Source organism: Besnoitia besnoiti, chromosome I, assembly GCF_002563875.1.
Source record: "Besnoitia besnoiti strain Bb-Ger1 chromosome I, whole genome shotgun sequence".
In the NCBI taxonomy this organism is placed as follows: Eukaryota; Apicomplexa; class Conoidasida; order Eucoccidiorida; family Sarcocystidae; genus Besnoitia; species Besnoitia besnoiti.
The window spans coordinates 5934488-5959936 of NC_042356.1; the positions used below are offsets into that span (position 1 = coordinate 5934488).

The 25449-nt window shown below is 55.3% G+C and overlaps 3 protein-coding genes across 3 annotated transcripts; 2 read left to right on the forward strand and 1 right to left on the reverse strand.

The window, feature by feature from the left end:
* Positions 1 to 418: 418 nt before the first annotated feature.
* Positions 419 to 4117, reverse strand: BESB_008410 (uncharacterized protein; the record flags this gene model as incomplete). Its single annotated transcript, XM_029359595.1, has 3 exons — positions 419 to 599; positions 879 to 927; positions 1240 to 4117. The coding sequence occupies 3 exons, from the start codon at positions 4115 to 4117 to the stop codon at positions 419 to 421; spliced, it is 3108 nt and encodes a 1035-aa protein (XP_029222508.1).
* A 3559-nt stretch (positions 4118 to 7676) lies between these two features.
* BESB_008420 (putative peptidase D) lies at positions 7677 to 14207 on the forward strand (the record flags this gene model as incomplete). The annotated part of the gene is made up of 12 exons (XM_029359596.1): positions 7677 to 8006; positions 8450 to 8573; positions 8992 to 9136; positions 9406 to 9511; positions 10153 to 10308; positions 10574 to 10749; positions 11163 to 11256; positions 11556 to 11750; positions 12191 to 12404; positions 12670 to 12727; positions 13507 to 13606; positions 14130 to 14207. 12 exons carry the CDS (start codon positions 7677 to 7679, stop codon positions 14205 to 14207), a joined length of 1776 nt encoding a protein of 591 aa, XP_029222509.1.
* A 3353-nt stretch (positions 14208 to 17560) lies between these two features.
* BESB_008430 (RhoGAP domain-containing protein) lies at positions 17561 to 24147 on the forward strand (the record flags this gene model as incomplete). The annotated part of the gene is made up of 11 exons (XM_029359597.1): positions 17561 to 17655; positions 18396 to 18509; positions 19082 to 19191; positions 19552 to 19747; positions 20196 to 20578; positions 21064 to 21113; positions 21679 to 21720; positions 22029 to 22079; positions 22672 to 22761; positions 23200 to 23533; positions 24044 to 24147. 11 exons carry the CDS (start codon positions 17561 to 17563, stop codon positions 24145 to 24147), a joined length of 1569 nt encoding a protein of 522 aa, XP_029222510.1.
* Positions 24148 to 25449: the final 1302 nt, after the last annotated feature.

The following is a 25449-nucleotide window of genomic DNA, read 5'->3' on the forward strand; positions in this document are numbered from 1 at the left end:
AAGTTGGTACCGCATGCATCAGCGGAGTGGTATGATGCAATCCATGAAACAGTCACTTATTAAGTTGGTACCGCATGCACATATCAGCGGAGTAGTATGATGCAGTCCTCCCCCGATGCGCGGCGACACCGGATTAGGATCCTCTAGACCGTCAACCATTACCGGTTGAGCAAAGCCTTGTCATGCGGCGCCACGTGGATCCAGCCCCCGGATCTTACGGACTACGGCACACGCAGTAGGAAGAGGGATACGAGGCCCGCTGGGAACAGTGCTTCAAGCAGAGAACACGTTGTGCGATATTTACTGCGTCAGTTCCGGCGACTTGCGAGGTCCTACTTCGTTCATCGTTCGTTGTCGGAGCTGACTGTTTCGAGGCATTGCGTGCGAACGTGCGGAGAGAGCAGTGGTAGACACCAGTTCACGTCTTAGCAGGACCGCCACCACAGAAGGTCGCTTTGATAATCTTGCGGTCGACGGCTGCAAAGACGTCTGTACGGCTGACTTTCAGTAAAGTATTGTCATACAGCAGTTCAGCGCCGGACTCGTCGACCAGGCAGCCACCCACGCTGCGCAGGATAGCGTCACTTCCGCAAAGCGCCCTGCGTACACCAGCGTGCAGATGCAGACAGAACGAGGCAGCGACAACAGTCTCTGGCACTTCTGTTAGTGGGGTGCATCGCTTGCGTGCGGAGGTTTCATCTCTATGTCATATGGCTACTTCTTTCCGTGGAGGCTACCTCCCCTGCATTTCTATCACCCGATCAACATATCATCGAGAGGCAGATATTTTCTCAAGCAGATCCATGATCCATGACATAGTGACAGCTCCACACCGCGTGCCTAGCAATCCCGGATTACGCATTGTTCCTATGCCTCACCAAAGTCTTGCAGCGTTGAACTCAACCGCAATGTCACCTTCGCCTCTGACTGCAGCAGCACGAAACCCCGCATGCAGAGATACGGCAGATGGAAAGCTACTCGGGCACATGGTTGAAATCCGGCAGTCGTTGGCGGGGCCACGGTTTCCAAGCAGCGAACTTGCAGTCAATGCCACACTGGCTTGGAACTGCTGTCGAGTGGTCTATGTCACATGTACAGGACTTCAGAGAGCTCCGAGGGCTCTGAGATCATGATGAACGAAGAAATCTATGCAGGTGCGAGGGTCTGCCAGCAACAGTAGACAACGTCATTCTGGACTTAGAACGTGCTTATGCGTGTATGGAGGTGAGAGGTTCCTACCTAAACGAGCAACTTTAAGCGGCATCCCCGCAGCGATCTCGAGAGCACTCCCGTTGCCAAGATCTCTCAATAATGGCTTGATCCGACCAATTCCGCCCTTGCCGGAGCAAAGAATTATAGGACGTTCACGGGTGTGTTTTTCCTCTGGTTGGAGGAAACATTCATTAGCGTCAAGGTATCGCAGAGAAATAGGGACATGCCCAGTGGGAATGACGCAACGACTCTGTGTCAGAATTTTGCCGAAACTGGAGGGCCTCGTTGGCGGCGAGCGCCCAGACTGCGACGGCGAGGAAGTCTCGCTGGTATTTCGCCTGCGCGTGGACGTCTGCGGAAGTGGGTGAGGGTTGAGGCTGTTTCCAGTTGACCTTGCTCTACTAGGGGGCGCAGTACTCCGTCGATCCCCGGCAAGAAACTGCAAGGCTTTTGCAGCTACGCTATCTTTGCTGTCGGTTCGCTGTTGGCTACCCCACTCGCCACCGGAAATGTTGAGCCGCATACTCGAGGAATCGCGCCTGCGCTCAACGGATTGGCGCCTGTCTTTGGTCTGCCTAGGTGGCCTTGCAGGGACTTCGATTCGCGACACAGTCGGATCTTTCCAAAATGCAGGAGAAAGGACGCCGTACTCCGTGAAACTTACCATACACAGAGGCTCTGAAAAAGGAAAATATGCGATGCCTGCCACTGGTTTCCCACGGTAGGCGATGCCTACCGAGACAGCCACTGAAGACATATCATTAGCGTCGCTGGTGGAGAATGAATGGTGGCCATTCTCAAGGTGGAGGGAGACAGTACATTCGTCGACGTGGACCACGTCACCGACAATCAAATCCAAGCCATTTAGGCGGGATGGGCTGCATTCTACACATACCCCCCCTGACGCTGGAGGACGCGCCAACTCAAGTAGAAAGGAGCATGCGACTCGAGGCCGTTCAGAAGTAAAGTAGATGGGAGGGGAATTCGAGGGGGAAAGGTGGAAAGTAGTGTCAATCCACCCCTTTGTGGAGGCGACGTCGCAGAGAAGCGCTGAACCGTGCCCCACGGTTACCACATCACTATCCGAAACCTTGCATTTGACTGCGAGAATGATATAATAATTGTCTCGGACATCAGGAAGCTCGATGTCGAGCTCCTCATTCAACTTCATAAATCCGCCATCTCCACAAATGGCCACTGGTTGCATTTTTGCCTCTCCCATCACGCGGACAGGCGGACCTCGTCCGCAGTCATATCCCTGGGTCGCCGATATTTCGATCCATGGTTCTTGTCCTCCCTGAATGACTGACTGAATCTTCAGTTCCTCAACATAGGTGATGCGACACTTTAGCCGTGCAGCCCCGTAAACAGGGTTACCGAAAAGCCGGCTAGAGAAGACATCCATGAGCTTCCTGAAAACCTGGTTCTTCTGGGGAAACCCGTCAGACGCACTCTGAATCCGCAGGTCGGGCCACCAGTATTTCAGCTGGCGGCGCATGTGGTGGTCGACCAAGAGGTCTGTGAGAATGTACGCAGGAATCTTGGATCTATCTTTTCTTGACATGTCCGCGGCGTCAGCCTCGGAGGCGGCATCGTCGTCTCCGTCGCCGGCGACCAAGTCGGCACTGGACATTCTACGAGCCTGACCCATTTGAGACTCCGTACTGCCTGTCTCGCAGAGGGGGGGCACCTCGAGGTGTACCACGCCCTGCAGGGCCATCCGCCTGTCCGTTGCGATGACATTATAGACCTCCCTGACGATATCCGCTGACTTCTCAGCCAGGTCCAGACAGACGGACACAAGGTTTGTCAACCTAATGTGTCGGTTGGAAGTGGGCTGCGCAGCCCTGTCCTGTAGCCATTGGTGGACGAGGAAAACGTTTTGGAAGAGACGCGTCTGAAACTGATGGGACTGTCTGAAAGCCAGGTAAGAAGCTACGCTCAGCGCGCATTCACTCTGTAGGCCCTTAAAAACCATATCTATTGCACTTCCGGGTTTTAGAGTGAGCTTGATGAACTCGCCAATAGTCATCTCTCTCCTGCAACACAGCTGTGGCATTTGCTTCCGTTCGCTTTCAACGAACAACTTCTCCACAAGTGCCGCAGTCTTCTCCGCTTCTCCATGACTCATCCGCCTACTACCGAAGGGCCTAACGGAACCTGAGTTTGTCCGCTGAGGGACATATCCCGGACACGAACCGTCATTGACAAGCCGCGCTTGAACAGCAGCCACGGCACAGGTGTTTCGGTTTTCGTGCCCCCCTTCCCTGCTACCAACAGCAGAGTGACCTTTACCACACTGTAGGTCTTGGAGGTCGTCGAAAGTGGAAAGCACAAGAGGCTCAATCGAAGAATACCCAGGAATGGGACGCTTGACTGCCTTTGCGAGACCCCGGAACACAAAGTAACACATTAAAAGGAATTGAGCCTCTGTTAGCCTGCCCTCTCCCTTGACGTCGAAAAGAGAAAAGATCAGCACCAATTTCGTAAGCCTTTGCAGGTTCCCCAGAACAACAGTCACCACCAGAATCTCGAGTAATGGATATATTGCGCTCCCCGCCGCTTCTGCCGTCGCCTCGGTTGTTGTCTGCCTGTGGATCTCTGTTCGCTTCCTTGATGCAGTCAAAGCAGCGCTGGGCGTGGGCGTACTGCGGATACTGAAAAGCTGCCCAATTTGCTCGGCCTCGCTTTTGCTGAGGCCCGTGACGCGCTGCAGCCTTGCGAGGTCTGCAAGGAATGCATGAGGCGTTCCGGCGGGCGTCGTGTGAGCCTGGTCACTAGCGATAAGTGAAGCCCATGCGTTGCAAATACGGTCGTAGTCCCATCCTCCCAGGATGCTGAGAACACTTGCGGGAATATCTGTGCGACAGAAGGAGACATTTGCTGTAGAGAATGCCTGTCCCATCGTCGTGATAAGCAGTGAAACGATTGTCACCCCTGAAATCCTGTAAAGAAACTAGTGTGCTCATGTCATAGAGGGATTGTATTGAGGCAGATCAACGCCCATCACCGCTGGAACACTCCAGTCTTAATTGCCCTTTTCCGCCTGAGGTCTCTCTATTTCAGAAACGAAATGAACAAAATCGGTTTTGGTCCAGCTACGGGTCACCGCTTTCAAACTATACTTAATGGTTGTCAGTGCCTTGTATGAAGGTGGAGACAGCGTGAAAGCTTTCTGGTTGCCTGGGCGGTGCTTGGCATACAGAGTGCTCCATCGTATACAACTCTGGGACAACAACTCGTCAACAGGGCACGCCAACATATCTCATGCCGTACTGCACGCATGAACGTTCAACACCACAGCCTTCCTCCTTTCATCCGGATAACGCTGATCGCTTTCATGCGCAACAAGAAATGCGTTGGTCTGCTCAGCAGCGGGGAGCTGCACGACCTGGCTGGTTGATGGGATACGTCTACGGAACTTTGCAGCGTGAGGATAAGCTCCATACAAGCCCCGCATGCTGGGAGTGGGGTCGGCTTTGACTTCGCTGGCGGGTCACCCTCAGTCAAAGCGACCATTCAATACCAAGTTCCCACGGTGACTGGGGATTTCCATGCCAGTCGTGAATGCAACTGTGGGGCAGCGCAACCCAGAATCCACAGGACTTCTGTTTTGACTTTGCCGGTACAAGTCTCCGTCTCCTAATTTTATTGTGAACAACTCCAAAACAGAACCACCTGTAATTTATGACAGCATAGCTTCGCACATGAAAGAGACACGTAGACATATTAGAGTGTTCCCCTCTCTTCACTTGCCAGCTTTCCTAACACATAATACCCGAACGGAGTCGTAGAGGGCTCCGCTTTGCCCACTCGGCTGAAACCACAAATCCGCCCTACTGATATTTCTCTGCGGTAAAAACCGTGTGGGCACGTACGGATATGGAAAAATTCTCCTGAGAATCTGACATGCAGCTGGTACCGGAGTTGCGTAGCGAGAGTAGATTTCACATCATCGCAGCAGTAGGAATTGCAATCATCATAGTCACAGCAGAGAAATAAGCTCGGGTATGTACGTCCAGATAGAATGTCATCGTGCCAGTAGCCGTACATCAAAGCGTAGGAATGCTGTGGAGACAGATCAGGGGGCGGGGCAATGCTCAAGAACGCCGGGAGAGTCTTTTATGGGGGCGTGACGACTGCAATTGCACATGCATCCTTGCCGTTCCAGCGTGCTCAACATGCGCCAAACTGCTCAGATCCGCGGCTGCCTGCCGAACAGGAGAATATTCTCTCCCTGACAATCATATGGTCAGATACTTGGGGGACGGCTACTTATGGTTGAGCCAAATAGGATGGCGAGCCTCAACAGAGAGAATCAGCGGGACAAACAAGCAAACAAAACGTGGAGGCAACGCATCTTCTCCAGTGCGATTAACACTCTGAGTTTAGACAACGCGACTATAGCACACTTGTACGACTTCCTCATCTGCATGACTAATATTCCCATTTGCAGCATAAGAAACTCTAAGCGGAGCCTATAAAGATATTGTGCCACAGTCATCCTTATTGAGGATTGAGGTCCATTCCTTAAAGGGTCGCACTTATAAAGTCTGAATCGCAGTGCTCACGAACGAGCACACATTTCTGCATCTGAATCCAGCAGCCAGCATAAACGCAAACTGCGACAATGTTGGTATTATACGGAGTTTTTTCTCGTATCGCGCCACGGTTTCGTCAACACAGAGGACATGTGGTTTTCTCTAATGAAGATCTGCCTTAAACTTGCGGTTCTGTCTACTAGAATCCCGTCGACCGGCCATGATGCTGACGAGAGCATTTTCCGGAATCCATTTTCCTCAATTTATGGGCCATACGGTACAACTGCACCGTGTGTAAGTATCAGGGTGAACCCGGTTGAACCACTGCTGCTTATTGTTTCTTGGAAGACGCAGGGCAAGCTACTAACATACACTTGCTGGTACCAGGTGACATAATGGCATGTGGCGATAGTAACTACCGCTTTCATGCGCTTGTTCTTCGCGAGAGAGCCATCTTGACTAGTGCTAGTTACTCAGCATATGAGACAGACCTCTTCGAGAGACTGATGACCGGGAACGGATGAAATGGACCATGCAGTCGGCATGCCACCGTCGGTCAGTTGCGCTCCTCGTCAGGACGTGTGGAGTGTTGCATAGCGGTGCCTGTCAGACACTACCCGGTGACTGCGCTAGCACATCCTCTATCGGGTGTGACGCCAATCGATGGGGAATGCCGATGTTTGCTGCCCTCGCCATGAACACCGCTGGCACCACAACGCCGCAGACAGCTCTCTGCTGGGGAAACTGGCACATGCTGGAGCCTGTGAAGCCCTCTCCTGTTTTGCCGAAATACACGCTGTACGACAGGAACTGGCAGGCCTTGCCTTTAGTGAAACCGATCATCAGACCGGGGGATGCCGCTCGCCTGATGGAGACTGTCATTCATCAGGCACACCGCTAGCTTGCGTGCGGCAGGAGCGCGCGACGCGGCACTGTGCGACGGAATTGAATGCGCACGAGTTCTGGGCGAAGGGTTCCGGGTCCGGCTCTCGAGAGCTGAGTTCCGGATGAAAATGATAACTAAAAACTGCGAGTGACTAGGAAACACATGCTGAGGGCGGGGGCCGGCAGACCTCGCACCGCAGTTGAGGAAACGGCTCACCACACCACAATCATGCATGCGCGACGACTTACACACGTTCCTGGCTGCACACGAGGTAAGCGAGCGAAAACATCTCGCGGAACCATTTGCCACTTACAGCATTTCTGGTAAGAGCAACTAGTGTCTTCTGGCGTGCATCTTCCCCAGATATGTCCTATACTGCACCGAGACCCGGTCGCATGTTTTTTGAGCCTCTTGCGACGCGTGCGACAGTCATCACTGCTCTTGTTATCGACGTGGGCTCGTACTGTTCGTTGCGCTCGCGGTTGTGTTTTGTCATTACAGCTTTGACTCGTTTGGAGTACAACTGCTGCATCAATCAGATTTTCTGTCTCCGTTCAGTGTTTGATTCGTGTTTTCCGTCCGCAGTTGTACGAGAGACGTGTCTTGCACATGCGCCTTCCGGCCCGTAAGTCGCGTCGGCAGCAGAGTAGGGCTCATATTTACGCCGCGAAAACACGAACACACTCAGGAGTGTGATCTGTAATTACTTGCTCCCGCGAGCTCGTTCAAGCGACACCGAACGGCGCATCGCCTGCTGGCGCCCTTCTCTGTCCCTGTCAGTGGCTCTGATGCCCAGGAATAAACAACCACTGCGGCACTGCACAGCTCCTCGAGGGCCACTTGTATGAGGCCACACGCCTCGAGCTCTCTTTGTTCTCATGGAGTCGTTTCTGCTGTAGCCTCCTCGCCCTTGCGTCGTGGCTACGCCAGGCTGCGCGTTTCTGTCTCGGCTCGCCCCTGCGTTCTCCAGCTATTGATGTCACCCCCTCCAGCTCTGCGTCCTTCTTCCTCTCGAGCCCGCGGGAGCCTCGACCAAGATGGCGTCACCGTCTCCTTCCCTCGTCTCTCCAAGCTTCCGCTCGAGCTGTCCCGCCTCCGACGCTGTTGACGACGGCTCCGGCGCCTTCGCGGGACCTGCGAACGAGCCGCCGCCACTCTGCTCTGTGGTCGTCGGCAAACATCTCCAGCCTCCACGTGCCGCGGACGCGACGCCGCCCTCCCCAGATGGAGCGGCCAAAACCAGTCGATGCGACAAACCTTGGCTGAAGTGGCCTGCGACTCTCGAGGACGTCAGACAGAGCGAGGCCCACAGAGAGCTTCGCGCCTACCTCACGAGCTTCAAAACCGTGGCGGAGCGGACGCGCCAAGTCAGGCCCTCCCACGCGCCTTTCGCTGCCCTTGCTCTGCGTCGGCTTTGCGTCGCTGGGTCCGCGAGCTGCTGGCCTGCTCGAGGAGGCCAGCCGCTCCGGGCCCAGCACTCGTGTGTGACGAAGCCTTCCTGACTCTAGCGATCTGCCTCTGGCTTCGCGTCTCCAGTGGTCCTGCGCTTTCCTGTCGTGTCACGGCTGCCCTTCTCTGTAGACATCCTATTCAGAGTGTGCCGTAGCCAGTCCCGGTCCATGGACGCATTTTCGCTTTTTCCTGCTTCGTTCGGTGTCAAGGCGAGAGGGCGGGGGAGGGTGCGTAGAGGGCACCGTTGAACTAGCGCCTTGCATGTTCCCCCTTGCTCGAGTGTGGATTGCTACTGCGGTGGTAGATCGCCAAGGAAGTCCGTGTGTGTTTGCCGTCTGCCATGTTCGCTTCTTTCCAGGTTCGAGACGCAGTTGTCAAGGCGCACCGTGCCGCGCTAGCGTCGAGCAAAGAACAAACCAGCGAGAAAAACGTGGCCGCGTTCTTCCAAGGAGGGCGAACTGATGACTGGGCCTTGTACTCCTGTACGTTTAGCCCGCCGCCATACTGAAACTCGCATCGAATGTCTATCTCCTGGTAGAGGAAGGCACAGCTATGTCTGCCCCAGCGTCGCTCGAGGGCTTCGAAGTTACAGATCACAATTTGCTTGGCTCTCTCGCTCAGATCACGCGGTGCGACTGTGTGAAATTCGACGGGCGTCTGCGCAGCAAAGTGTAGGATTCGAGATGGGGAAAATAGGGAATCGAAAGACATGCAACCTGCCGAAAGGCAGCAAGGTAGACGGGGAGTGAGATCCTTTGTGAGGCGCAAGTGAGAAGCGGAAGTGGTCTGCCGGATTCAGCTGGACACGCGGAGCGCGAAGAGATGCTGCGGGCGCTGTTCAGTTGTTTCGCAGACGCCTTAGTAGTTCTCTCCTGACGCTGTGTGACTTGAATGTTTCAGCGGACTGCGATAAGAACGTGTTTCGCCAGGAACAGTTTTTTCGCTACATCTTCGGAGTGAACGAGCCAGACCTGTTTGGCCTTTTGGACTTCTCGCATGAGGAAGCAGTTCTCTTTGTGCCCTGGACGTCGCCGGACTACCAAAGGTACTGCGGAGGGGGCGCCAGCCCGTCGGCGGGCCTACCTCCCCAGACAGAACCCTGCGGTCTTGCATCGAGCGAGCGCGTTGCGAGCATGTTGTGCAAGGAGCCCGCAGCGCGACCAAGCGCGGGTCGGCAGAAAGGGTCAGCCACTGGCTTATCGCACGCCAGCAGGAGATCGCGACCCCGGCCCCGGGCGAGCTGTCTGCAGCGTTCATATGAGTTTTCACTGCGTGGCGTTGCACGTATGTGACTCGACGCATGCGCTTCCGCAGGTTCATGGGGCCTCCGCGGGGAGCCAAGTGGTACGAGGAGGTCTACGGGCTTGACGCAGTGGTCGTGTACACAGAAGGCCTCGAGGAAATCAAGGAGGAGCTGCAGGTAGGAGGGACGAATCACGGGCTGAAAGCTACATGTTCCGGGTAGGCACGTGAATTTAGCTTCCGTGTCGCTGTCTAGCGGCTTCCAGGAGGGCTCGCCTGTCCGTCGCTGAATCCACGGGCACACACGCACTCCCAGGCTGCGCCTGTGACAGCTACCTCGCGTGCAAGCCCCTCCTCCGTTCTCTAAGGGTCGCCGTCTCTGCCTGCCGAATACGCCTATCTACCCTTAGCTGTCAATCAATCTAGCTCTCTTCCTGTCTCTTTGTGCGGCGGTGTCCATTCCGCTGCATTCGTGCCTTGTTCACTGACCTCCGTTTCTTTTGATACTCATTTTCGAGTTTTGGCTACCGCACACATTCGTTTGGTTCTTGCCTTTTTCTTGCTGATACATATGCGACGATGCTTCCATGGTCCCGGCGCGGCGCGGGTCGTGCGGGGGTCGTGTGCTCCTCTTCGGTCGCCAGCTCCCAGCGTCCCGACGCCCCAGCCCTCGGCTCGAATAAACTGACAGCGCAGATAATTGCCGGAACAGCAGGCTGCTTGGGGTTCGTGCGACGGATCCTGCGCCTCGCAAGATGTGGCGCGCTCTGCATGCCTTCTGATTGCGCTGCGGTGTGAGTGGGGAGTGCGTCTCCTCAGAAGAGAAACATCGACCGCCTCCTGGTTCTGCGCGGGCAAAACAGCGACAGCGACAGGCTCGTGGACCCGCCGCCTGCGGCGCGGACGCTGGGCGTCTCCTCGGTGGACGACTCGACCTTCCTCTACGACCTGCTCGTGGAGTGCCGCGTGCACAAGGTACGCCCTGCAGGACGTATGCGCCCTCGTGCCCAGGCACAACGTGAATGAAAGGGCCTTCTACGGAAAAGGCGGGCGGTAGATTTCTTGTGTGCCATGGAGCGCTCCGCGCGTCCGGTCCATTCGAGCGCGGGAGCGCCGCCGACTGCCTGCGCCCCCCCCCTCCCCACCGCCCCCGCACCGCGCGGTCGCCTCCCCCGGTTGACCTGTCGTCAGCGTGAGTCTTTGCGAATTGGCTTTTGTTTTGGCTTACACCCCTGCTCAGACGCAACTGGAGCGCGACTTCCTTCGCGCTGCCTGTCTCGCCTCTTCCCAAGGTCACGCCTTCGTCATGCGGAATACCTATCCCGGCATGATAGAGGGACAGGCCGAGGCTCTCTTCAAGGCGTTTGTTCACTACGCCGGCGGCGCCAGACACGTGGCGTACGACTGCATCTGCTGGTAGGCCGCGGTGTCTGATAGGAAACCGGCAAGAAAACTGTAACCGAAACATGGCTCAATCTAGTCTCCACTCACGTTGCCGAGTGCAATCCCTGCAAGAAATATTCGCGTAGATGCACGGCTGTAAATATATATATATATATATATACCAGATATGTTAAGTAGACGGAGAGCTAGCGGACCTGTTGCCATGGTCTGAGGCTCCAGGCTCCACACAACTCCGTCAGAACGTGAGTTCCCATCCTGCAGCGTGCATACGGTTCCGCGCAGTACTCGAGGCCGGCAAGCAGTGAACGGAAAAGACACTAGTCGAGGCAACGTCAGAACGCCATCAGAAAGCTATGTCGAGGATGTTCTCCAGACATGATCTGGCTGTGGTTCGCTTGTCCTACGACGCGTGTCTCTGTCGCCAGCGCAGGGCCTCACGGCGCGATCCTCCACTACGGACACGCTGGGCGCCCTAACGACGGCGTTATCCGGTCGGGCGACATGCTCCTGTTCGACATGGTGCGTAAGCGTCGTGCTGCGTTGCGCGGGGACTCGAAGACATCTAGGCCCGCTGGTCACCCCTCCCAGCGACTCCGCAGTGCGCTTTAGGGAATGGAGTAGGCGCTGGAGAGGCACAGGTGTTCGTGTGCGCCAGCTGGGCTGAGTGCGTCCGGGTGCGCAACGGGCGACGTCTTGCAGCAGGCGGAGACCCTAGCTTGAGCTGCGCACTCCACGCGCGAGGCGCCGCAGCCCCTGGCGTCTTCTAAAGCCCCGCGCTGTGGCTCTGCTTTCGTTTTGGGTTCCTATGTGGGCTGCAGGGGGGCGAGTACGCAGGGTACTCCACGGACATTACGCTCAGCTTCCCTGTCTCCGGCGTGGCGACGCCTGAACAGCGCGTAATGTACGAGGCGGCGCATGGGGCCCAGGCGGCCGTCGAGGCGGCGATGAAGCCCGGCGTCCTCTGGACTGATATGCACCGCTTGGCAGAGGAGAAGATTCTCGAACGACTGATCGTAAGAGCCGAGTGCAACAAACCAAAACGCGAGAGCCCTCTCGCGCCGGCGATTTCGCGGCATGGGATGGCGGCCTAGGCAGACCACGAGGAGGCAGCTGCCTGCATAGATCCCCAGATAGACGCTTCCCTGAACTCTGAACGTATATACATAGGCAGGCGCCTGACACGCGTATCGTGGCACGCATATTCTGTCGGCACTACACGCGCAGAAACTGTGTTTCATGCCGGTGCCTCCAGAAGGACTTTTCAGCCGCACTCCAAGCTACATAAAGTTCTGTCGTCGTGCTTGTCGATGTGTGCGCGGCGGCGAGGCCGTTTGCCTTCGTTCCTTGTAATCGTGCGGCTTCCTCTCCTGGGGTTTCGGTCTGCGGTCTGTTGTAGCGCGTCGACCCCGTCGTGTCCTTCATTCCTGCGCCAGCCGCGTGTGACGCTCTGCAGCGAGCAGGGCTGCTCACGGGGCCTCTGGAGGCCTGCGTCGCGACGCATCTCGGTAGCGTCTTCATGCCTCACGGATTAGGGCATCTCCTCGGTCTCGACACGCACGACGTCGGCGGCTTCACCGCCGAGTTTCCGCGCCGCGCAGAGCCTGGGCTCTGCTACCTGCGGACGACGAGGAAACTCGAAGAAAACATGGTAATCACTGTCGAGCCAGGTGAGCAGAGCAAACGCGCGAGCGCACGGGGGAAAGCCCGCTGACGGAGACGAAAGCCGCTACGCTATCGACTGCGAGCGCGGCGACGGGAGGGAACGGGTTCCCGGCGACTGCCCACGAAGAATATCAGCACACGAGAAGCACCAGCGTGGGGTCGAGAAAAGGCAAATGAGCAGAGCCTGCTCTCGACTAAAATCGAACTCGCCGGAAACCCTCCGCAGAGTGGAGAGGACTTCCACGCACTGCTGTCTGTCCTGCATCTCAGGCTGCTACTTCGTGCGGTTCCTCATCGAAAAGGCCCTATCTGACAGCACACAGAGCAGGTGCGGTGGGGGATGCCCCAGACAAACCTAGGAGATCTTCGTGTGGAAGTCAATCGGAATGAGGTTGGGGCGCGGGGGGGGGGGGGGGGGAAGGAATCCATCGCCTTTCTGTAGCTCGTGCTCTGTCTGCAAAGTGTGCGTTCGCTCGCTGGTGAAACACTCGGCCCTGCGCGTCGCCGGCAGTAGCAGACTCGCGCGCAACGCGCCTGTGAAGGGACACGCGCGGCAACGATCGGCTCTGGTGATTTGCGTGCCCCCGCCGCCCGCTGCCTTGCCCCGTTCATCTCTGACTTCGTCTAGCAGCACATCCACACACATGCTGCATGCACATGTATACCCGCTATCGCTCGGCCGCGTGTTGTTGTGCGTGCACCAAACAGGGGCTTCATCCGCGAGCTTTGCCAGCGCTGCTGTGCACGGCGCTTGTACGAGGGGCGTGCATGTTCATATTTATATATCTATATATATATATATATATCTAGTTACTTGTGGAGGAGCCCGGCACCCGTACATCTATCTATCTATCTATATCTATATATCTATATATCTATATATCTATATATCTATATATCTATATATCTATCTATCTATCTATCTATCTATCTATCTATCTATCTATCTATCTATCTATCTATCTATCTATCTATCTATCTATCTATCTATCTATCTATCTATCTATCTATCTATCTATCTATGTATATATATATATATATATATGAATATATATATGGTTATATGATGTTGGCTGCGCGAAGAGGTTGTGTGCTTCCCTCCTGCAGGTTGATAAACAGAGACGCTCTGGAGCCCTATATGGATCTTGGCGGCGTGCGGCTGGAAGACGTCGTTCTCGTTACGAGCGACGGCATTGAGAATCTCACGGTGAGCTCTTTTTTCAATACAAGGAAATGACGCGTCGGGGTCTGGCTGTGACTGCCGCGACCTGTTTGTCAAGTCTCGTCTCTCACTCATTCACATTGGACCTTGTTGTGGCGTCTTGTCGTTATCGGCTTCTCTCCGTCTGCGCCTTCTGTCTGCTGTATCCTGTTGGCTGGTATTGCGTTCTTGCGGCTTGTCTTTCCCATTCGTTTTTGCTGAGAATTGATCCGCTTCGGTATTCTCGTTCGCCCGGCAGTTGCCCTCCTACGCGCGTTATTCCTTTCCTCTCCAGCCATCCCTTGCTTGAGTCGAAGGCGGCTTTCTGTATCTTCGCCTGGAGCGAAGGGGAGTTGCCCTCCACTTTTCGATGCGTGCCTCGCTCTCTCGGCTTGTCTCCATTCCGCCTGGTTCTTTGATTCCTGCGCGCCTGGCTCTCTTTTCTTGATGCCCCTTGCCTCCGGTTTTCGTTGGATGTGCCTGCCGTTTCTTTGATATAACTTTCTTCGATCGTGATGCGTCTCTACAGGTCGTGCCGCGTCGCTTGGAAGATGTCGAGGAACTCCTTGCCCTCAGGACGAACTTGACAAAAAAGACAGAATCCTGATCGTGCCGGACCGCAGAAGCCTAAAAAAAACGTTTTTACGTAGTGGGACCTCGCGCATGCCATCCCGCACACGGCAGGGGATTCCGTCATCTTCATCATCGCCAGCGTTTTGTTTTTCTGGCGCAAATATGCAATTTGCAAGCTGTGTTCGCGGTGGTGCGAAGAGAGAAGACCGGGGAGAGCCCAGGATACGTCAGCAATAAAGTTTAGGCGTGGGAGGCAGAAGCGAAAGTGTCAGCGAGAGATGCAGGATCCGATGGCGGGAGAAGTCAAACAATTTGAATGCGACTTTGATTGCTCGTCGGGGGCGTGACCCAGCCTCACCCCCTTTTCCCCAAACGTACGCAGACTTAGATGGACTTTCTGAGGCGTTTGTGTGCTGATCGGAGTAGCTTGCTGCTCATGTCTCTCTCGTTGCTCTTGCCGGCCGTGGGACACAATCATTTAAGGCAGTAACAACGGGCACAGACACAGAGGATAGCCCAGGAGGATCAATGCGAGGAACACAGGATCCCGCTTGCTGTATAGCCGACAGCCAACTGGATATTTACCCCCCTTTTTTGGCATTCGAAGACTTGATCCTTTTTGTATTAGGCACTACACGCTGCAGGGCCGCAGTCTAATCTAGCTCAGTGCCTTGTCTGGCCGCTACCGAAGCACAGACAAGTCGGTTGCGTTGAACAACCTCGAAGAGTCCAGAATCTGAAGATGGTACAGCATTGCCTCACCCGTACATGCGTACATCACACCCAGGGGGGTCGCAGTGGAAGCCGTTCGCAGTTGTCCCATTCAAGCGGACCTGCGCGTAGAAGCGAAAAGGAACAACAGGTGCAAGGGTGGACGGGGGAGATGTGTGACCACGCTACCATCCGGAGAATTGCTGTCCGCTCAGAGTCGTTGAGCGGATGACACTTCATAACGGGGGGTTTTGGGGGGACAGAGATCAGACACTGAGGTTAATCCAGTTTGGTGCGACTTGCCTCGAAGCCAGACTGAGGCATATGGTTCGTAGGCTTGTTTGGAGTCCCTATTCACTAGTGTTGCATAGTCGGACTTACTGGAGTGCAGGAAACAGGAGCAGGACGTAGGAAAATGATTCCAGTCATACCTCTGCGTAGCTTATGAGCTCACAAATGCGTTTGATGCCAATTTTGCATTTAGTGCGAGTGACACGACACCCTACTACGATGCCTTCTGGCAACGGGCTTGCCGACCGCTTTTCCCCTTCTAAATATGAAGCAGTCGGAAGCGACGCCAGCACCGCCGCGTGCCGTTCCAGACAACTGTTTTCCAGCGACTGTGGGGATGACAAGGGATCTTACGTCATGCATATACTGTGTATCGTATCGACAGGTACGGAGGCGATGAGTTTCCCGCAGGTACAAGACTGAAGGGAGGCCACTTTCTTCCCGTGGCAGGAAGACTACATGTAAACATATTTAGTCTGCTCGAAAATCGGGTTTGCGAGAGTCATTTGTTCGGATCGGCTATCGTATGCCCAAGGCCGTATTTGATACGGGCAACTTCTGTATGCATCGAGAAGATATGGGAGCAGGTTGCGGCAGCTGCGTTGCTTTCCGTTAGGTTTTCCCTTTTCTCAGTTCCTTTATGTGGTTGTGTGGGAAGACGTTCTAAATTCGCATGTCTCTTAGCTTGTCGATTTGTGGACGAGGCCTGCTTCACTCGAGATAGCGTACTAACGACGTTTCAGGCGGTACAATCAACAAAGCTGGTTTTGAATGCTTGCGGCTGTAGGCACCTCGACAGCTTTTCTCAGTGGGGTGATGAAGCACGACGAAATCGCAGGACAAGAAGGAGGATTTTGGGGTCTAGTTTTTTTGATGGTTGGATCTGCGTGCTCAGGAGAGAAGCGGCTTGCTGGCTGGCAGGCGCAGTCGGCGATTTGTGAGTGATCGTCAGAATCGAGTTCGAATTGGTCATGCAGGCGGAAGCAGCCACGCAGGCGAGTGACGTTTTCCCATCTGCATCGGCTATTCGTTCTCATAGAGCCTGGCGTCCTGCTGAGTAGCATGTGGACGCAGTTTTCATGATTTTCTGTTGAAACGCTATCCATGCGTTGACTTTCACTGAGCGTCGGGAGCAGACAGTCGCTACGTGGACAGCGCACCCAGCTCATTGCACGGGGTCAGTTGCACATCTCGATGGCACACGCGAGTCCGCCGATTTTCCCTCTGACGCCTGCATCTGTGCCCACAACGGAGACGTAATTTGGCGGCGACTCCCCATCCCTGTGTTCTTTTCTTGGCCTTCTTCGCATTCCTCGGAACGGGCCTTTCCTTACAGTCTTTTGCTTGAACCTCTGGCACCCATTGGTGCGCCCTAGGTATTCGCGCTCGTCAGAGCTCCAAAACGTCGTCTGGTGCACAGTTGAGCGTGTTGACGGTCCACTTTTGTTTTGATTCACGTCATTTCTCCCAGTTATCTCTTTGAATCGCACAGAGATCTTCATTTTCGTCTGGGCGGATAGCTTTCACCGAGCCAACTGCAACAGTCTCATCAGCGGGCTCCTAACCGCAAGCGCTACACGCTTGCGTGGTCGATTTAGGGGCTTCGATTGTTCCGACAGAGACAGGGAAAACGTAAAATATGGGGACAACTACACCACAGCAAAAGGGCCTGAAGAAGATTCAGTGAAGGCGGCCGCCTCTGCTTGGTTCTCGCGGTCGCATCTGTTGGCTGGTCAAACTATTGGGGTGCCCCCTGGGCAGATCCGAGATTCCACTCTAACCGTACACCCTCCTTTCTGAGTCAGTTTCTCTGTGAATGCACGTGACCACTGAAACGATTGTCACCACTCAGAACTGTCGCCATTCCCCTGTAAGCGTTGGCTCCCCCTGCGTGTCTCAGAACACGAGAATGTCCGCCTCTGGCTTTGAACGTTTCGCATCGTACTACTTTACTTTTATTTACTCTCCCGATCTTTTCCGCGATATCCTTGTTTGGTTGGATGCAAGCCTCAGAAGGGGATTAATCAGCAAGCAGCAAGAAAGAAAGCTCTCTCCCTTTGCGGCGTGAGCCGTGAGACCTCCTATGCAGAGGGCCACGCTGTATCTTCAACCCGCCCGCTCAGTCTCCAGGGCGCTGCAAAAAACGGCGAAATCTGCGTGTTCTGTCGCCGCGAACTCGTTCGTCCTCCGGTTCTTTGCAGACTGAACATACAGCACGCCCTCGTTTTTTCCGCAGCACACCAAGCGGAGGGGAAAAGCCTGCATCAGTGGATGTGGTCTGTCATACGCAGTCAATCGTGACAGGGGTAGGGTAACAGAAAGCCGGGCTAACTAGATCTCGGAACGCAAGGCTGACGCCGTTTGCTTTTGCCGCCTCCCGCCAAGATGTCGTACCTGGATAGCGATGAGGAGGTATCTCCAGAGATGCTTCAGCAGTACAAGAAGGCCATCGAATGGGCGAGCAAAGCCGACCTGGCAGAGTGAGCACTCCTCAGACTCTGTCGTGCCACAGTTGAATGACCTGGCTGAGGGGAAGTGGGAGAAACTACACTCTCGCGAGGGGGAGGTCTCGAGCGATGGGGCGGTGATGAACGGAAACCACGAAATCGGGGATGCAGCTGAGCTTCGACGCTGCATCAGGGCACAAACACGAGGAAGCAGTCCTCACTTCAGTTTTTGCCTTGACGGTTTGATTTTCTATGGCGCCAGATAAGCAGGCGTGGATTTGGTGACTGACGTCTCAGCAACGATGTATCTTGCCGCTACGATACACCTGCGTGCTGGTGGCAGGCGCGCGGCCTCAGCTGAGACTATCTGAAGCGTATGTGTCCTCTGCGACAACGTCAGCTGTAGTGTTCACTTCGGATCCTGGGAAGAGAATGCACGTCCAGCCCGTAAATCCGTCCTCTGCGTGTATATGATGCATCAAGAAGGGACGCGAACCGCTACGCCGGATGTCTCACTACGAAACACAGGCGCTACGAGAAACAGCTGGGACTCCTTGCGGGATTGAGGCACGGTGTTCCGCGGTACGAGTCTTCGCATGCCCCTGGAAGCCTCCATTTCGTTTTTTTTTCGACAGTGTGTGGGGCAGCTGTGCTCGTGGGCGGAAAAAAAAACGTCGAGAGCAACCGAGCTCCAGAGACACCGGAAACGAGGGCCGAGCAGTCAGCAAGCATCATGCGTTTTCCTCTCTGTCGGGCTTTTGCGAAATCTGCAGATTCGACCGCACTGGGCTGATTCGATCTTTGGGCAAAAACGTCAACAGTGAGGAAGTCTTGCTCATCACGCTCTGCTTCCTCACAGGCGCCCCAGAGGAGCTCGAGAAGGCAATGTAAGTGGAATCCCCAGCGAGAATGTGTCTTCTTCATTCTATGAGCAGTCTACCGCGGACTTCAGGATGGATCTTGCCAAAGTGGCGGACGAGTGCAGGTCGATCCGCGACGATTCCGATCAAGTCGATTGACTAGTAAACGAGAACTGCGTCGGTCACCGTTTGGATTTCTCCGCTGAACGGGCACGCCACTGCCGCCATTCCGGTTGGGATTCATACTGAAGTGTTGTTTTCCGCGCCCCCGTGTATGAGGAAGCGTTCACCCCTTCGCAGAATGACGTCAGCAACGGCCAAAGGGAATGAGAAGCGCGACCGCGGCTGACTCGCACCATCTTCTGTACCGTGTGTTTAGGGTTTAGGGTTTAGGCCGCTTGCAGCGCCGAAGAGGATGTGACGTTGCATGTGACGGCGCGCCATGTGACCGTCGCTCTTGGGAATGCAACGGATTTCACACCCAGTGACGCTGCTTTGTGACCAGACGCCTGTCCACTCGCGTGCTTGTGAGGCCGCGTGGTCTACGTTGGCGCTCGGGCAGTACATCGTGGAGTTTTTTTCGATGTCTCTGTTCTCAGGTACTACTGCCTCGCGAAGCTGCAGGCGATGGAGAGCCAGCCGTTTGTCGTTATCGTCGCACTGACACTCACCAACTGGCTTAACGATGCCTCTACCTTCATCAAAAACTGTAAGGAAATTCCAGTGCACCCTCAACATCCCGCAGGAACCCGGTAGCATGGGCGGACTTCGAAGCCGTGTGTCAAAAGTGCTGGAGGAGGCACAGTGTTGTTCGCGTTCCCGTGTGCGACACGTGATGTATGCATGTATGCATCCGCGCATGCGACCTGTCCTCGCCTCTCTGCAACGTACAGTGCTGCCCCCGATTCAAAGGACTAGGCGCCGAGAAGCAACTTTAGACAGATTACCAGGTGCTGCGCCTGGTGTGCGACTGAGACGCTTCCATTTCTTTCGTTTCCGCCGTCATGAAGGTGGGAAGACGGTCCTCTTGCATGCAGCCTATGTGTCGCTGGGGTGCTTGTCTTCCTAGGCTATCTGGCCATGCCGCGCGCGGTCAAGAAGAACTTGAAACAGATTTACCTGCTCCACTGGACGCTTGCGAAGAAAATGGTCATGGGCGCCATGTCCACTGTTGTGTCAAAGAAGTTCTACGACAAAGTCGTCTATGTCGACCAGCTTTCTGATGTCCTCAGCACACTCAAAATGCCGCCTACAGAGGCACTCACGTAAGCCGGAAGCCAAATGAAGGGTCTGAGCACCTAAGGCTTAGAGGTCGTAACGTCCCAGGGAGACTGTTGGGTTTCGATGTGTAATGCCTGCGACTGTGATGCCGGGCTGTTGTGTGCCAGGAGTTTCCCACGTTACGTTTGAAGGACGGAGAAAGTGGCCCTCGTTTGATATGTCCCTGGCTGCCGGTGATGCCCGCGGTTTGACAATGTGTCTGCGGTCCGCTGCGACTTCTCCCGTCGTCTTGCCTTCAATCTTGACCGGACTAACCGGTTCGGCTCCAGGATGCGTTTTTAAGCCTCGTGGCGAGCCTCTCACATGCTTGCTAAAACGTCCTAGACATACGCGCATGCATCGGACGCGTTAACTATTGCAGTGCGCTTGCGAGAGGCCGTGCTGCTTGATGCAAGGTGTGACTCTTCGTGCTTGTGGCTTGGTGCGTCGCAGGCGATTCCCTTACGTCGTTCAGCACGAAGAAGAAGAGCGCATTTCCCCGGGTGGCGCACTGGTCATTTACGGCAGCCCTGTGGCGACCCTGTGTGCGCGGATTCCAACGGACGCCATCGCACCATACACGCGGCTGCCGTCGATCTACGTCGACTTTGTTGAGCACCTCACGTCGCGCGACGTCATTTCCACCAAAGACCTCCTGTGCCTCCAAGCGGACTGCGCGTCGCTCTACGCGTTCGTCGGCGACATCGACCAGGGCAACCCCTTCGTGGAGTGGGGCAACATTCCAGCCCTTGTCAGCGGCTTCAGGCTTCTGTTCGACTGCATGCCCGTCCCTTTCCTCGGCGACAAAGCCTACAGCGCCTTCTGCGCTCTCGCCAGTAAGCCGAGCGGAACCGGCCGCCAGCGAACGGCGGTGGCGTGCCTTCCAGGCGTCTGCGTGGGAAGTTGACGCACACATCCAAGAGGGCGGGCTGCCGCGCGCTTGAGCGAAACGAGTGAACTGGGCATCAGTCCGGATGGGGCGGGCTGCCCAGCGTAGCTGAATAGTAGGGGCGCGGCGAAAAGGCAAGATGCGCAGCAGAGGCTCAGCGTGCAAGGGCGCACATAGAGTGGCGCAGTAGCCGGACGAGCCGTCTCTTTTGCACGTGTGTAAATATGTAGATGCGAGAGTCACAGCAGTGTCAGTGTCGGTTGACGTGATTACGCGAGCGCGACGCTATGTATTTCTGTAGTGGTCATTTGAGCTCCTTCCACAGGGGTTTCGCGGTGTCGCTACTCTCCAGGAGACGCGGCTGCCACAGGCAGCTTGCCTATTCCTTCCCTAATAGTCGTGGTGACATCCTGCGGGTGTCTGTGCGTGCAGGGGGTGCGACGAAGCCAGACAAGTCGGCACTTTTGACGACGCTGACGCAGGTACGAGTGGAAGTCATCCCGCCGGCGCCGAATTACTTTGTTAGGGTTCGTCTGCTAACGATGTCCGGCGGCGGGTATGTCTCTCGTGTTAGCGGCAATGAAGCAGAACGCGGTGTTGGTTTCAACGGTGCCCTGCGTTGTGTCGTCTTCTATGCATGTATTGTTGCGCGTCAGTTCCATGTATCACCCATCCACACTTACCACGCGCTCAGGACTCTGTGGTTTGTTTTGGAGGGCTGAGGCAGACGCGGCTGCAACGGTCGGCCGCAAACGCGCCTCAATTCGCATCAAATCAGCCTTCGTCCTCGTGCTGGTTGGCTTCCGCGGGCATTTGATTCTTTGAGCCTTTCTGGCTTGCGCGCTTCCACGAGCTCGTCCGCAGGTCTCCTGGTAAATTATCCATCTGGATATAGGTTTCGTTTGGTAGCGTGTCACCCTTTCTGACGCGAAACATCTGCGTGCATCCAGTGCTGTGTATCCGCTTCATTCTCCAGAGTTGTTGCTGGGATTTAGGAAGGAGCGAGGTGAAACAGTGCTGTCTGTTTTTATTCGATGCTGTTTCCAGGTTTTCTGTACACTATCGCTGGGAGAGCAAGAAACCTTTTCAGTGAGTGTCGCCAGTCCTTGGGCTGCAATTCACCGCCGCGGCCCGTCTCAAACTTTCACGTGTTTGTTCTGAACTCGTATACGTACCCGTAGAAGCTTGCCGCAAACCACATGTGCACTGAACACAGATACACACTCAAAAAGGCTGGGGTTTTTTCGATGCACGGAGATGAGCTCATGGATATAGCGACCGCCGCTACTCAAGCTTCTATTTAGATAGGGCTATGCGCGAGGCATCCGTAATCTCATCCATTTGTACGGAGTGACAGCAAGTCCCGCAGCAACGTTTCTGTTCGCTTCCTCCTGCAGTACATCATCAAGGCGTTCAAGACGATTTCCAACGAAGCCTCGCTCAATGGCGTAAGCTAGGACAGGCTTTCCGGTGTCCACTTTCCACGGGGCACGTGTTTGAAATGCTGCACAACTGTCTGTGACTGCTGAATTGCAGCCGCTGTATGCCAGACGGATATATTACTTTCCAAGTTAGAGCTAGTCCTGTTGGGGCCCGTGAGTGGCCTCGGGCTTTGTTGGGTTTCCTGTATCTCGCCCAACGTCGGCATTGCGCTGTCCGGGCCTTGACCTGCGTGGGGGATCAGAGAACTCGATGAGCGGAGTTTCCTGCCAGGGCACGAGTCAAACGTCTCGCGTGAACTGTTGCGGGTGAATAAGTGCGCGAACATAATCTCGTGGCCTGCTGTGCCGGCGGCGCTTCGACGATCTTTCGATGGCGGAAAAAAACGCGGGGGTGGGCAGCCGCAGCGCGTGTTTCTGTATAGTTGTTGTCACTCAGGAGCATGCGTTGTTGTGTAAAAGTGCGATCTTTGTTGGCGGGTCGCAGAGGAGTCGAGTGCGAGCGATGCTGGGTACGCCAGCGGTTGTGGTTGCGCGTCCTGCGTCCCCTGGCGTGTCTGGTTCACTCTCGAGAACACGACGAATGATGTGGCGCCCACAGATGACTCCAACGAAGATCGCCGAGATCTTTGGTCCGTCCTTCTGTCGCCCGCCTGGCAAGCCCGACTCCCAGATCCCCATCGTCGGTCACGTAAGTCACTTCGCGCGATCAGGTTCCATCGTCTGGATTTTTTGTGCGGTGAAGTCGTTGCCGTCGTCGCATCAGCGTTGAGATGTGCTTTCGTGGGTTTAAGTAGCCACACTCTGTCCCTCCGTTTTTAGGGTTCTCCGGCGCCCCGTTCTTCGTGCTCGCGGTGTCGGGTTGTCCATTTGTTCCAGGACGGAATCGCGCGTCGCCACTCTGCCAGCCGAAAGCAGCTCGGTGATTCGGCACCGCTCAGAGAGGGCAGTCCGACAACTGAATCTCTAGCAGTAGGAGGAGCGGGGCAGGTGCAGACTGCGGCACGCTTGCACTCATGGCACCGACGGAACCCGTCGTAACTGCGGCTCCTCGTGTAGGCCTGCAGTGGCTCTAGCGAAATGGCCGCGACCCGCATGTGTTGGGACTCTGTCTCCTGCATCTTTTCAGTTGGTGGTGGAGGCGCTTGCGCTAGGCATCCAAGACCCTGGCCAGTTCACACCCAATCTGAAGCCGGCTGCAGGGATTCCGGGGGGCACCGCCGCTGCAGGGAAGGGCCCTGCGAAGAAGCGCGTAAGTGACAGTTCGTCGTCGGAGTCCTCGTCTGAAGAAGAGTCGTCTTCTGAGTCTGAAGACGACGATGCCAAACCGAACAACGCGACGGCCGTCGCCGCGCCCGGCGCAGCAGCTGTCCCAGCTGCCTCGTCTTCGGCTGCGGCTGCGGCAAAAATAGCGCCAACACCGGCTCCAGCTGCAAAGGCGGCACTCAATCGCCAAGTATCACGTGAGTTTTCCAGGCCGCTGTCCCCTTATAGAGAGGACGCGTTTCGATAAGTACGCTGTTAGACAGCGTCGCCTGGACACTGAAGCATGGGGCGGCGTGTAACTGTACTGCCGGTCTATGTTGGTCATAGGAAAGGCGGCTCGATATGGGAAATAACTCGGCTCAGCGGGCGACGTCACTGGACGCACGCGTGACTGAGTTGATAAAGCTCGTGGTGGCTAGCGGTTATCCTGTCTATGTTTAGTATGTAGTTTTATATTAGTATACATGCGCGGTCGCGAACACGCATACTCTGTGGTGCTGTTTTGCCTCGCGCCTGAGCGACGCCTCAGTCAAGCAGGTGCAGACTATCTAGAACTGGCTCCGTGACTCCTATGCTGCTTTGTGCGGTATGTGTCGTACTGTAGATAAGTAGAGTGCCATCATGTTGTCTGCTTCTAACAATATTTTCACTCTTGTTTTTGTGTATATTCGTGCCTCCTGTTACTGATTTATGCTCTCTCACTGCAGAAAAAAGGCCTAGCAGCTCCTCAGGCAGCGAAGAGAGCTCGGAGGAGGAAGACAGCTCGGACGATGATGACGATGACGATGACGATGACCATGACGGCGAGTAAGCGCAGGATGACCCAGTGAGAGGTGGCGGAGGGAGTCCCTGCAGACACGCCTCGTAATCCGACACAAAACGGACAGAACATGGGATGCGCTCCCCCGTCCACGCCGGAGAAGCATCTGACGAGCCAATTACTAGGGTGTTCAGGTGTTCAAAGAATTCCAGGGGGGTGGGCAGGGGGGGGAGGGGGTGAGCCCCAACACGCCGGACGCGGCTGTGGAGGGAGACGTTATGGCTGGCCGATTGTGTCAGCGAGTAGTTCCTTGTTCTTCATACGTTCTGCTGCATCTGAATCCTGGACACTGGCAGGAACAATAACAGCATGTTGTTCTCGCGTTTTTTTATCTTCTCTCTAGAGGATTCAGAGTGACGTTTCCCAGAAGTGCGGGGGTATTGAGCTTAGGGGGGCGGGGCCAGACATCACTGGATGGCAGAGCTTAAACTGGTGTCTCTTCAAGCGACTACTATCGTTCATGATGTTCACTGTGTCCGCGGAAGGGAGTTTTCGCACGGGGATCCCCGGTTTTTGTGGCGCACGTGCTGGTGTCGCTGTGCATTATTTGTAGCCACCAGCTCCTTTTACGCCCTTATTGGTAGGTCCCGCGTTGCGTTATCCGTGAAATCGGTATCTTTGGCGTCAGTTGGTGACTGTTGCTGAAGGTCCAGTGTAGCTTGCCGCTATTCAAAAGGACTGGCGTTGGCGGCGCGTAAGATGTATGCATTGCGTGCAGTATGCTTCCCGCTGGCACGTCGTGAAGGAAAGATGAGTTAGATTGGGGACGAGTATTCTTGCTTCCTGTACGGTGACGATATTACAAAACGATGAGGTGGCATGAAGTGACTGAACGACGGCGGAAGGACCGCCCGCCGCTGATGGGACATTCATCAGTTACCGCCATGAATGAACTACGGTGGAGCGACCCGGAACGGACGTTCCATAAGAAAGGAGAGGCAAGCTCGCACGTGGGAATGTACTTCGGCGCGAGGCATTCTCGCGCTGATCTGCCATTAACTTCGAATGTGTCTCTTCACCCCGAAAGGCTTACTCATTCCGGAGACATAGAGAACCCAGTAGCCAGTGGCTTGAGGCCCAAATGGCTGCGTCACCTCTGAATTGCTGGAAGATAATTGCGAGTGAAGAAGAGAAGAAAAGCTTCCATATACTGTTAGCGCGGGGAGCTGCTTGTGAATCCCACTGTAAAGAAAAAGGCGGACAGTAGTCCGTCCTAGTGCAGTAGTCGTGCTCGTGTGTTGTCTTCCGCGTTGGGGATGCGTGTGTAACGCGTGTTTCTTCTCGTCATGGAAG